Source organism: Mixophyes fleayi, chromosome 1, assembly GCF_038048845.1.
Source record: "Mixophyes fleayi isolate aMixFle1 chromosome 1, aMixFle1.hap1, whole genome shotgun sequence".
In the NCBI taxonomy this organism is placed as follows: domain Eukaryota; kingdom Metazoa; phylum Chordata; class Amphibia; order Anura; family Limnodynastidae; genus Mixophyes; species Mixophyes fleayi.
Window position 1 is genome coordinate 281146330 of NC_134402.1, and position 14207 is coordinate 281160536.

General features: G+C 44.9%; 1 protein-coding gene across 4 annotated transcripts in view; it reads right to left on the bottom strand.

The window, feature by feature from the left end:
* SUSD1 (sushi domain containing 1) overlaps positions 1–14207 on the bottom strand; it is a 235253-nt gene that overhangs the window by 10309 nt on the left and 210737 nt on the right. For all 4 annotated transcript variants that reach the window (XM_075210949.1, XM_075210946.1, XM_075210950.1 and 1 more), the window contains 2 exons: positions 7895–7988; positions 293–335 (listed from right to left, as the gene is read on the bottom strand). In XM_075210949.1, the coding sequence (XP_075067050.1) occupies positions 320–335; positions 7895–7988 (110 nt within the window). In that variant the 3' untranslated portion in view covers positions 293–319. The remainder of the gene's footprint in view (positions 1–292; positions 336–7894; positions 7989–14207) is intronic.

Here is a 14207-nt window from a genome sequence, read left to right on the forward strand (position 1 = left end):
ATTTGAAGCTAATCGTAGCATGACATTAGTCAGGACTGAAGAATGTGGGGAATCAAGCCAATCACACACTTTATCAGAATCCTGAGTAAAATTTCAATATTTTATGAGACTGGGAAAGAGAGATGAAACTGTGTTTATGTTTGAGCTATAATTATATGTAATATAAACTACTTGTAATTTTAGTACAAGTTGACATATTTTTAATGTTATTAGCAATTGTGGATATAAAAATCTAAAAGACAGGCACAGATTGTTAATTTTTTATCATCAACATCAAAGCAAAGTAACTTACAGTCCAGCTCAAAATGCTTTACTTCCACTATCTGTTACAGCACCTACAATATGAAGACAGAACACATTTCATTTTGGGGATGGTTGTGATTATAGAGGGTCGTTGTCCACATGATGTATTTATGTATATATTTATTGTTAAGTCTAGTCAAAATAATATGATAATGCACCATGAATAACAGTAGTATTTGAAAAATAGCTCAAGAAAAATAATCTATTGTATACGGTTTGTCATGAAATGGGAGTATAAAAAGGATAATTTATCAATATCATCATTACCATTTATTTATATAGCTGTTAGGAACCCCTCCAGCCGGCACAACACAACCCGAAGTCTACTCTGCCAGTCAGGTGTTCACTGGAGCCCCTGATGGTGGGGACAGACTGGGCTGCAGACTGACAGAGGGTCGTGAAGTGTGTACCGGCTGGGGAGAACCCAGGCAAGAAGAGTCAGGTCCACGCAGAGGTCAAAGGCCGGCAGCAGGTAACAGTAATGATGAACAAGCTGAGGTCAGAGGTCACAGGCAAAGTAGCAGAACAGGTAAACAAGCCAAGGATCAGGGTCACAGGAAACACAAGCGAAGTCCAATACGAAGCCAAGGGTCATACACGGGAAGTCAAACGTAGATACAGGATACAGGGACTGGAACAAGCAGGTCAGCAGACTGGAGCACAGAAGCTATAACCGGCAATGAGGCAGCAGACCTCATTGCCTTAAGTACAGACACAGACCAATCAGCAGTTGAACACACTCCTGCAGGCTAATTTACTAGTATCCAGCAGGGCCAATCAGGGCTTGCCCCTGACCTACACAGTTGCAGGCTAATGCCTGTTAATAAGCCTAATCAGCCCACAGGCTGCCTGCTATGCGCATGCGCCCGGCTACCAGCACCGCCGGGACGCAGCGCTAGTGTACTAGCGTCTGGCCGTTGCCCTGGTAACGGCCGGACAAGAAGAGGAAATGACGTCCCGGTCGTTAAGGTGACGGCCGGGACGCTGGGGCACATGAGAAGCGAGCCGCGGCGGCTGTGAGTACCGCCGCGGCTCGTGACAGTACCCCCCCCTTGAGGAGGGGTCAAGGGACCCCGACACTCAGGTTTTCTTGGAAATTTCCTGAAGAATTCCTTCAATTGTTTGGGAGCATGGAGTTGTCTCCGCGGAACCCAAGAGCGTTCTTCTAACCCGCGGTTCCTCCACTGTACCAAAAAGTGCACCTGTCCTTGCACTTTTTTGGAATCCAAGATTTTCTGAACACTGTACCTCTGTGGCTTGCCTGAAGACTGGGCTTGAGCTGGATAAAGAACTGGTTTTAACAGAGAACAATGAAATGTGTTTGGAATTCTTAACGAGCCCGGAATTTTTAACCTAAATGCAACAGAGTTCACCTGCTTGATGATGGGAAACGGCCCGATGAATTTAGGGCCCAACTTCTTGCAAGGTTGCTTCAGCCTGATATTTTTTGTAGACAGCCAGACTTTCTGGCCAACCTTAAGAGAGCAGGGGGTACGGTGTCGGTCCGAAATTTTTTTTACAACAAGTGAGGCTTGTTTTAAAGATGAATGTACTTTCTTCCAGACAACTCTGAGATCCCTGGCAGTGGAACGGATCTCCTGAATACCAACGGACTGGAGTGAATACAAGGAGTTAGATCTGGGGTGGAAACCATAATTGCAAAAGAACGGAGAGGTTTTCGTGGATGAGTGACAGGAGTTGTTACAGGCAAATTCTGCCCAGGGCAACAAGGAGGACCAGTTGTCATGGAACTCCGATATGTAGCATCGCAAGAACTTCTCCAAGGACTGGTTAACCCTTTCAGTCTGCCCATTTGACTGAGGGTGGTATGCAGATGATAAACTGACCTTGATTCCCAGGAGGGTACAGAATGATCTCCAGAACTGCGCTATGAACTGGGAACCCCGATCGGAGACGATGTCTGTAGGGAGTCCATGGAGGCGGAAAATGTGTTGAATGAACAAGATTGCCAAATCTCGAGCAGTAGGAAGCCTAGTGAGTGGAATGAAATGCGCCATCTTGCTGAACCGGTCTACCACGACCTAAATGGTATTGTGTCCCGCAGAGGGTGGCAGATCGACTATAAAGTCCATGGACAGATGTGTCCAAGGTTTACCAGGGGCGGCCAACGGAACTAACTGACCTACCGGGCGAGTCTGGGAACTTTGTTCCTGGCACAAACTTCACAGGACCGGACGTGACTCTTGACGTCAGCAGACAGAGACGGCCACCATACAGTACGGGAAAGGGATTTCCAGTGTTTTGTAGACTCCAGGATGCCCAGCAGTCCGACTGTTGTGTGCCTCAGCAAGGACTGTCTTCCTTAGATGAACTGGGACAAACAAACATCCTGCCGGAGTGTTATCAGGAGCCAACCTCTGGAACCTTTGTAAGGTACAGCTCAAATCTTGAGTTAATCCGGCATGAATCATAGACACAGGAACAATAGGATCTGGGCAGGTGACCGGAGCATGATGTGCCAGGAAACTTCTAGACAGGGCGTCCGCTTGAATATTTTTGGAACCAGGACGATAGGTGATAATAAAGTTGAACCGAGTGAAGAACAGCGACCACCGAGCCTGTCGGGGGTTCAGACGTTTGGCTGACTGTATATACTGTAAGTTTTTATGATCCGTTATAACGGAGATCTGGTGTGCAGCGCCTTCCAACCAGTGCCGCCATTCCTCAAAGGCCCATTTAATTGCCAGCAATTCTCGGTTTCCCACGTCATAGTTGGTTTCCGCTGATGAGAAACTGACGGGAAAAAAAGGCACATGGATGTAAGCGGTGGGTCTGGGGGTCTTTTTGTGACAAGACGGCCCCAGCACCGACGTCAGACGCATCTACCTCAAGAACAAACGGTACCCTAGGATCCGGATGTCTGAGAACCTGAGCAGACACAAAAGCTTCCTTCAGGGTTTTGAATGCATTTATTGCCTGTTGTGACCAAACAGTTGGATCACCTCCTTTGCGGGTCAAGGTGACGATAGGAGCCACGATATCAGCAAAGCCGCCAATAAACCTCCTGTAGTAATTGGCGAATCCCAGGAATCTCTGGACCGCCTTGAGGTTATTCGGTTGTATCCAATCCAGAATTGCTTGGACCTTGGTTGGGTCCATGGAGAAACCTTCTGAGGAGATTAGATAACCGAGGAAGGATACCTTCTGGACCTCGAACTCGCATTTCTCGAGTTTAGCGTAGAGGTGATGTTCCCGTAATTTCTGTAGGATTTGTCTGACATGACCCTGGTGCACAGACAACGATTTTGAATATATGAGGATGTCATCTAAGTAAACAACAACAAAGTGTCCCAGGAACTCACGTAACACCTCATTAATCAAGTCCTGAAATACGGCAGGAGCATTACTAAGGCCAAACGGCATGACCAGGTATTCGTAATGGCCCGAGAGCGTGTTGAAAGCCGTCTTCCACTCATCACCTGCTCTAATACGTATGAGATTATAGGCCCCACGAAGATCAATTTTTGTGAAGATAGTGGCTCCTCTTAATTGATCAAAAAGAACGGAGATGAGGGGAAGGGGGTAGGTGTTCTTAACCGTAATAAGGTTCAGCCCTCGATAATCGATACAGGGTCTGAGTCCACCGTCCTTCTTGGGTACAAAGAAACACCCCGCTCCTACTGGGGACTTGGATGGCCTGATGAAGCCCTTCTCCAAGTTTTCGTCAATATACTCCTGCATGGATTTGGTCTCTGGACCAGAGAGAGGATACAAACGTCCCTTGGGTAATTTAGAGCCCGGAATGAGCTCAATGGCACAGTCAAAATTGCGGTGCGGTGGTAGTGTGTCAGCAGCCTTTTTGGAGAAAACATCCCAATAGTCATGATACTGAGAAGGGAGCTGCTCCGGAATAGACTGAATAATACGTAGAGGTAGTGTCAAGCAAGACTGTGTACAATGGGGGCTCCACTGGACAATTTCTCCTTTTGCCCAATCCATGACGGGGTTATGGCAGAATAGCCAAGGGTGGCCCAGAATTAAAGGAACCGAAGGACATTCGATAAGACGTAAGACTATGGATTCCGAATGGAGAGCGCCAATGTTCAACTGTAATGGTGGGGTCTCCCAAGTAATCTTGCCGCCTGGCAACGGACTACCATCTAAGCCACATACCGTAATGGCAGATTGGAGTTTAATCCGCGGAATACCAGCAGAGCGGGCAAACTCGATGTCAAGGAAGTTGCCAGCAGCTCCACTGTCAATGAAGGCTGATAGTTTCGTAGAACGAGCACTGAACGTGAGCTGTGCAGGGACCAATAGTGCATTTTTCTGGGAGACAATTTGTAGACCTAAGTGAACTCTCCCTCGTTCCTTAGGCATGCTCGTTTCCCGACTTGTTTGGGCAAGAACGGGAGAAGTGGCCTCTTGCGCCACAATATAAACATAAGCCTTGTGACCGTCTCCTGTCTCTCTCCTCAGAGGAAAGACGGTATGCTCCCAATTGCATTGGTTCCTCACCATCCTGGGAGATAGGAACGAAGACGGATGGAGGTGATGACGTTTCCTTTTCAGTTTTCCGCTCTTTATATCTCCTGTCAATTTTAATGGAGAGGTGCATCAGATCCTCCAGAGAGCTAGGAGACGGGTATTGCACCAGCGAATCTTTAATCTGTTCAGATAGGCCGACACGGAACTGACTACGTAAGGCAGGGTCGTTCCATCCACTGTCAGGTGACCATCTACGGAATTCCGCGCAGTATTCTTCTGCCGACCGTCTGCCTTGTTTCAAGGACCGTAGGTGAGCTTCCGCGGAGGCCACTCGATCCGGGTCATCATACAGTAAACCCAATGCCTCAAAGAAGGAGTCTACGGACTGCATGGCCGGACTGGTCTGTGGCAAAGAAAACGCCCAGGACTGGGGGTCACCCTGTAGAAGGGAAATAATAATCCCAACTCGTTGCTGCTCTGAACCGGAGGAGCGGGGTCTCATCCGAAAATAGAGCTTGCAGCTCTCCCTGAAGTTCCGAAACAAGGTTCTATTTCCGGAGAACCGATCCGGTAAATTCATTTTGGGCTCACAGATGGGATCTGGAGGAGATTGTGAAGCTTTTGTGGCTTCTTCTTGAACAGACATACGCTCAGCCAATCCCTGCATCATCTGATACAAAGACTCAACATGGCCTGCTAGGGTTTGTGCCGGAGACGGTGTGGATCCACTTGCATCCATCCTAATCTTGTCTCCGTGAGTGGGCCGGTTATAATGTTAGGAACCCCTCCAGCTGGCACAACACAACCCGGAGTCTACTCTGCCAGTCAGGTGTTCACTGGAGCCCCTGATGGTGGGGACAGACTGGGCTGCAGACTGACAGAGGGTCGTGAAGTGTGTACCGGCTGGGGAGAACCCAGGCAAGAAGAGTCAGGTCCACGCAGAGGTCAAAGGCCGGCAGCAGGTAACAGTAATGATGAACAAGCTGAGGTCAGAGGTCACAGGCAAATTAGCAGAACGGGTAAACAAGCCAAGGATCAGGGTCACAGGAAACACAAGCGAAGTCCAATACGAAGCACGGGAAGTCAAACGTAGATACAGGATACAGGGACTGGAACAAGCAGGTCAGCAGACTGGAGCACAGAAGCTATAACCGGCAATGAGGCAGCAGACCTCATTGCCTTAAGTACAGACACAGACCAATCAGCAGTTGAACACACTCCTGCAGGCTAATTTACTAGTATCCAGCAGGGCCAATCAGGGCTTGCCCCTGACCTACACAGTTGCAGGCTAATGCCTGTTAATTAGCCTAATCAGCCCACAGGCTGCCTGCTATGCGCATGCGCCCGGCTACCAGCACCGCCGGGACGCAGCGCTAGTGTACTAGCGTCTGGCCGTTGCCCTGGTAACGGCCGGACAGGAAGAGGAAATGACGTCCCGGTCGTCAAGGTGACGGCCGGGACGCTGGGGGCGCATGAGAAGCGAGCCGCGGCGGCTGTGAGTACCGCCGCGGCTCGTGACAATAGCACCACCAATTTCTCAACACTTCAGTTCCTGTCCAATTGGAGCTTACAGTCTACATTCCCTAGCATACACACCTGTGGTAGTCATTGTAGCAAAGACCTAAATTCCGACAAGAGTTAGAACAACACGTTAATCGCGACTGATGTAATAGGCGACATGGAGGAAATTAGACGTCTTCAAATACTGACATACAAGACTTCAGAGAAAGACACATACTGACAGTGAGATTTATGCCACTTCTAAGGCCGACACTTACGTTGATGCTATTAAGGGGGTAATGCGATGACCTGGCGGCTGTATAATGTTTTTTAGGAAGGGTAGTACATTATACAGCCGACGGGTCCTTGCATTTCCCCCTTGATAGCATCAATGAAACTGTAGTCCGTACAAGTGACATAAATCTCACTGCCGGTATGTTTCTTTCTCTGAATTCTTGTATATTTTTCAACACATCTAATTTCCTCCATGTTGCCAATTACATCAGTCACCATTAACATGTCATTCTAACTCTCGTCAGAATTTAGGTGTTCAATCACTCATACCCACCCAGACACACGTACATAGTCCCTAACATACACACACACAGAGACTAACTAATTTTATCACCAGCCTAATTAACCTACTAGTATCTTTTTGGAGTGTGGGAGAAAACCAGAGCTCCTCCACGCAAACACAGGAAGAACTTATAAACTCCAAACAGATAAGACCCTAGTCGGGAATCGAACTCACGACCACTGTGCTGTGAGGCAGAAGTTCTAACCACCTTTCCACCCAAAACTGAAAAGTCAGTTTTGAAAGGAATATATGGAAAGTAAAACCTGGACCCAAAAGATTACTTAGATGGGGATTGGCATTTATGTGCTTTGGTGAGTCTCCCAATATTTTGTGTGTCCACCACTGCTCATCTTGATTCCATTGGGAACGTGTTGCCTGTCTGAAAAAATGCTAAGCCCAAGAATGGAGTATAGTCCCACAATGTCTGCTGCACTTTTCTTCCTTCCCATTACTGACCCAATCTTTGGCAGTGTTTGTCCATCAGCAACACAATCCTAGTGGGAGCATGCATGCAAAATATCGGGGTACCAACTGTATCAGCTGAACACCAAACCCAATCTAATTAACTTTTTGGGGCTAGGTTTTACTAAGGCTGCTCCACATGAATGTTTTGTTGTGGGTGGAAATACCCTTTTGATACTTACATTTGACGAAAAACAGTGTAGGAAAGATTATATTCATTTATTTTTTGAGTGTACTATTATTATTATTATTTGAGTGTATTATGTATTATGTATTGAGTGTTTATGTTGCATTAACTGACATCTTGACCCCTTTACAATGCAAATAAAATGTCGACATAAATGTGCTAGAGAAGCATAGCAATCCTCTTAGCAAGCACATCATTGGGATACTAGGAAATTCATACAACTTAGATGACTCATTTAGCTTTAAACACATTTTTGTAATTTTTCACATTTCTATTTAAATGACATTATAGACTCAGTAGAATAGAAACTGTTCACTGCTAAGTTTATCCTACTAGTCATAATTCAGGTATTTTCACACTATCAATAATCTTATCCAGAAAAGCAAACATTACACAGAACTTAATACATAACTTACCGTGCAGTTGAGTAAGACATGAGTACTATGAAGCACGCAAAGGCAATTGAGCCTAGTAAAACCACAGTCATGTGCTGCCTACTGGTTGAAAGCTCTGAAAGAGAGATAAAAGTTTGATCACTGACTTATAATAAAGAAATTACTACAAAGTTTGCAAACACAATGGGCCTGATTCATTAAGGCATGTAACTGCCAATATGTAACATATTTTGTGGAAAATCGCACTGCGCATACCAAGAATCCATACGTCAGAGAACACAGCAACACAAAATTCATCTTTGAATGCAATGGACCTTTACTACAGCCTACGATTTCAGTGGGAAACTGGGAGTGGAATGGTTGTATGCACGTAGTCAGTGTACAGTAAGGGCGTGCCAAGCTCAAGTGCACGTAGCCAGGGCCACCGAGGGGGACTGTACTAATTCCTTTTTTTTTTTTTTTTCAAAACTAATTATTATTATTTTTTTTCGGCGGGGGGGTTGGCGGGGCTCAGTCGTTGGTGGGGGGAGCAGGGTAGTTAAAAAAAACCCAAAACATACTCATGTGATTGCGGCGCCGGCGTCCCTCCTCTATGCTGCTCTGTGCTCCATTGCTCCAGACTGACTGAATTCCTGGTGTGACATCATCATGTCACGCCCAGCATTCAGTCAGTCTGGAGCAATGGAGCACAGAGCAGCAGAGAGGACAAGAAAAAAGAGAGAAGTAAAGGTAAGTGAAGGGAGGAAAACGGGGGGGTGGGTTAAAAAACGAGGGGGGGCAGCATGACACAGAGGGGTTAAAGAAAGGAGGGACAATAGCAGCATGACACAGAGGGGTTAAAAAACGAGGGACAAGCAGCATGGCACAGGGGGTTAAAAAAAGAGGGACAAGCAGCATGGCACAGGGGGTTAAAGAAAGGAGAGACAATAGCAGCATGGCACAGGGGGTTAAAGAAAAGAGGGACAAGACAAGCAGCATGGCACAGGGGGTTAAAGAAAGGAAGGAGAAATGCAGAGAGGCACAGGGGGTAAAGAAAGGAGGGACAATAGCAGCATTGCACAGGGGGTTAAAGAAAAGAGGGACAAGCAGCATGGCACAGAGGGGTTAAAGAAAGGAGGGACAAGCAGCATGGCACAGGGGGTTAAAAAAAAGAGGGACAAGCAGCATGGCAGAGGGGGTTGAAGAAAGGAGGGACAATTGCAGCATGGCACAAGGGGTTAAAGAAAAGAGGGACAAGCAGCATGGCACAGGGGGTTAAAGAAAGGGGCAAAGGCAGCATGGAGGGCGCAGTGTGATCATAAGGGGGCATAGCGTGGTGATGATAAAGGGGCACAGTAATGTGTGTGTGATGGCACGGAGCTTTTGGCAATGTAGTGTGTGTGAGGTAGATGGTGGCTAATTAATGGCTGCTATTTTGTTTGCGGGGTAATGGGAATACTATTTTAATGTTGGGGCTGGAGGAAGGCCTAATTATTAATCATAGATGTTATTGATTTAACGCCGGGGCTGGCTGTAATTTTCTAAATGTAGCCATTTTTTTTCCAAATAGCTCCTCCAACATTCCAGGATCCGGACAAGCCGCAACTAAAGAAACCAGCAGTCACATGTGGTAAAAGTGAGAAGAACAGGTAGGACAGAGCAGCATAGTGTGTGAAATGTTGTGATTCTAGTAGGGACAATGCCAATGTTTGGTGAGCCCAGTGGGCGCAGGCCAAGACTGAACTCTTTCTGTACACACTGCATTTTTCCTATACTAAACAAGGGTGCTAGATGTCCTGAAAGTCAGGAGTGCTTAGACAAATGTCATGCTCCGGGGAATTCAGGACCTAGTGATTTTATTGTGCTAGCCATGCCCCAATGGTGCATTGCCACACCCCCAATTGTCTGACCATACCCATGAATTATTATTTTTTCCTTACACAACCATAAGGGGGGGGGGGGCGGCCCATGAATTTGTTGTACCGGGGCCCTGAATTCCTCTTGGCAGCCCTGCACGTAGCATCATCTAATTCAAGCTTTGGGCATCTCAAAGATACATGTTTTTCATGTAGCACACAAATACTTGATAGCTTATCTGTACACTGAAATTTAAAGTTGCTATTTGTGTGCTACATGAAAATACAATCAGTATTTAACTTATGTGCAAAACAGAACACTAATTTTCACCCCTTGCATTGTAACATGGTTTTGTCCAGGAGACTTAAATAAGAAACTTCTTAATTTAAGTATCTTAATGAATCAGACCCATAGACATAAATTCAATTAAGCATAATAAAACATACATGAATAGTCATGATTTGCAAAATATAGCAAGCACGAATAAAGATACAAAACAATGCATCTAAGTGAGCAGACAGTGGAGTATTCAGCTTTAGTCATGACAACAGGATCATGCGAGGGAGACAGACATGACACATCAGGTAAACAGGACCCTGCCCCATGAGAGCTTACATTCTATGGTGGTGAACAGAGGAAGTAGAGGGAATGGACATAAGGGCCTAGGAGGGAGTAGGGTAGACAAGCATGAAGAGGTGAGTTTTAATGGATCAATGGAATGATTGAATGTTGGGGGGAGAGTCTGGTAGGATAAGACAGGGAGTTCCAAATGCGGAAAGCAGCGTAGTAAAAATCTTGGAAATGGGAGTAGGAGGAGGTTATGAGAGGGAAATGAATTTGAAGAGGCAAAGCGGTGTGGTCATGGTGGGGAGTATCTTGTGACAAAGTCAGAGATGTATGGAAGGGAAGCATTGGTGAAGGCTTTGAAGGTGAGGTTGAGCTTGAATTTAATTCTGGAAACAATGGGAAACCAGTGAAGGGATTGACAGAGTGGGGCAGAGTGGTGGGAAAGGAACATTAGTCTTTAAGAAATTTTTTATTCACTCTTTTTTAATGGTTAATATGCTCAGCCAGGTACTTGCTAACCATATGGGTGCCACTGAATTAGCTTCACAAGCACAGCTGATTCAAAGCTGTTTTCAAACCTACCAGTGCCTAATTCAATTAATTTAGTGGAAATTTAGGTGGGTTTGGGGAATAAGCACTGGAATGGGACATGAAACTGTGGTTTCACATCTCACACTAGGTGGGCATGAAGGTCTACATTCGAAGACCACTAGTGGAACAATAGCATTAGACTGCCAGTGAAGAACAAAAATGCGTAGTAGAGTAGGGGGGCTCCCAGAGCAGCCCCAGCATGGTAAATTGCAGTGGTAATTAGACCCCCAAGTCTCAGGAGCAGAGTAACTGCCTAACTCTGCCATGCCTAAAGTATGGGCCAACCATTAATTGTACAATTGAATGTCAGGATGAGTCAAAATAAAATTGTAGTAAAAGTACCGTGGGAAATTATTTTATAACTAAATCATGAAATAGCCACTTAGGTTATGATATGATATAAAGTAACTGAAGCATAAATCTTCCAGTCTTTTATGCCAGAATTGTTTATATGATAAGGAACAGACATCCTGCAGTATTTGGCACAAAAACTACACATGACAATTGTTTTATGCATCTGAGAACTCAGTCGAGAGTTTGATAAGCTCGACAGAATCAACCACCATTATCCACTTAATTTTTACAATGGAGGCACTCTGGGATACAGCTGTAATTGTATATCTACTGTCAGCATTACCACTTCATTGAATGAATAATACATGATCCTTAGATAGAGTTTGAACCCTGTGGAGATTGCTGGCAAGAATGAATCTGTGTCATGATTCCTTGTTGTTTACCTCTATTAATATTTAATAGTGGAAAATAACAGTGTAAACACCCATTTTGTACACATATTATTATGCAAATGAAAGACATCTCTAGAAGTATATTACTATGTAAATGTATCCTCAGCAATGAAAATTTGAGAGTCATCTTAGAGAAATAATTGAACTTTTGCTTTCTTATAATAATATTTTCCAACAATTGTATCAAAGCATTAATATTCTATATAGAGTAGTGTAGTATGTGTACACTATGATAATTGAGAACAGTCAATTTGCTGTAGTTGTATGATCACTAGCACAGTTTGTAATCAATAGGGTTCTAAGCAATGTGCTACAATACTGCCATCCTATCACTAAATACAAATATACAAAGTAGCTATTGAAGCATCCTCTCTCTTAACTAAATAGCTTTTACAATAATACATGCCAGATCAATCACATGTTCTTATTGTTCTTATTTCATAATTAACAACAGGAAAATAGTACCACAGCACAGTACAATAAGGTAGAAGGAACGAGAGGGAGGCAATTGCCCTCCTGGGTCACTCCTATTTTTACAGCTGAGAATAAGCATCCTGACAGACTGGTGGGGCTTCCTTTAGTTCAAGTGCAACCTGAATATGGAATCTGTGTGTCTGCAGAGTGTTTAAAGGGCATTGCTAGCTAACACAAGCAGTCACATGATTTCTCCACAATGATTCAGCTGAGGTCAAATGTAGGGAAATCACACACGTAATCATCTCACAGGATGACTCAGCTGCTGGTTGATCATGGGATGACATTCCTACAATAATTATTATTATCGTAGATGTGTAAGACGCCACAGTGCTCCACTGCAGCGTACAGTAGGGAAAAGAGGGCGTACATAAAACAAGGACAAACAAGGTAGACACAATAAATGCAGACATTTGGAGAGGTCACAGCTGAAAAAAAGAGGAGGAAGTGAGGCTTAGAGTGGAGATTGGGACAATTGTGAGGGTGTATTAGTGTGAATAGTATCATCGGGCATAAGGTAAGCTCTAAAAAGGAGATGGGTTTTCAGAGAGTGTCTAAAGATTTGAAGGCTGTGGAAAAGTCTCATTGAGCGTGGTGGGGAATTCCATATGTGGGTCACAGCATGGGAGAAGTGGGCACGAGTGAAAGGTGCTTAACAGAGAAGAGACAAGGCGCAGCTCAGAGGTAGAACTAAGTGTGCGAAAGGGAGAGTATTATGATGTGAGATTTATAAAAAGGTGGTGTTGTTGAGGGCTTTGTAAGTGAGAGAGAGTAATTTGAATCGGATTCTGAAGGACTGAGGAAACCAGTTTAGGGATTTGCAAAGTGGTGCAGCAGATGTGGAGCGGAAGATCAGTCTTGCAGCAGCATTTAGGAATGATTGAAGTGAGGATACAGGAGTGTCGGGAATGCCAGATAGCAAGAGGTTGTGGTAGTGAAAACGGCAGATTATGAGACAAGGAAAAGGAGTTTTGGTAGCATGTTAGGTAAAAAAAGGGCGTATTTTGGCAATATTTTTAAGGTGACAGTGGTTTAGTGGTGAGCACTTCTGCCTCCCAGCACTGGGGTTATGAGTTCAATTCCCGACCATGGCCTTATCTGTGTGTAATTTGCATTTTCTCCCAGTGTTTGCGTGGGTGTCCCCTGGGTGCTCTGGTTTCTTCCAGCACTCCAAAAACATACTGGTAGGTTAACTGGCTGCTACTAAAAAAAAAATTACCTTAGTCTCTGTCGGTGTCTGTGTGTGCATGTTAGATTAATTATCATAGACAGAGAGGGAGGAAAAGGGGAGGAGGTACAGGTGAGCAGAGAAGTTGAAGGTGGTAAAGTGGACATTAGTGATTTTAAGTATGTTTGTTTGGCAATTGAAGGGGTAGTGCTGTAAGATGAAAGAATTAATTTATAGTAGAGGCAATTGGAATAGGAACAATATTTCCTCCAGTGGAGTTCTGCAGTGCTGGAACACCTTTGCAAGCAGCTGGTCTGTTTTGTGCGCCATGGTTGGGGTTTGATTCATCAGAGACTGTATGTCGTAGCTGGAGCTGCATTGTCTAGGGCTAAAGTGAGTGTTGTAGAAAGAGGCGGCCTGATTAAGACAGGACAATTCAATCATAGCAGAAAGTAGTTGTTTTAGTGAAAAAAAAGTGGATTGGGTTAAGAGTACTTAGGTGTCGCTATGTATGTGTGGATTTTGGTGTGGGGGAAGGCATGATGTACAGTGAGTGGGAAGGCTAAACTGGAGAAGCTAGATATGGAGAAGTAGCGGGAGAAGACAACGTCCAGGAGTGTCCATCACAGTGGGTGGGAGATGTGGTCCACTGGTAAATGCCAAAGTGCCAAGTAAAGAAGTTTAGTGGCAGAAGTGACAGTAAGATTATCAATGGGAATGTTGCAATCACCTAGTATGAGAGTAGGCAGGTCAAATAATAGAAAATAAGAGCCTGGCCACAAATATGTCAAGAAATTGGGAGAATGGGGAAGCTGGACCTGGGGGTATGATAAATGACAACAACACGAAGGTAGAGAAAGTAAAATATATGGATAGTGTGACTTGGAAGGTGCAGCTTAGAAAATGTAGAATGTATTTACCACCACCTTGTCTATTTTCGGGTCTGGGAGTG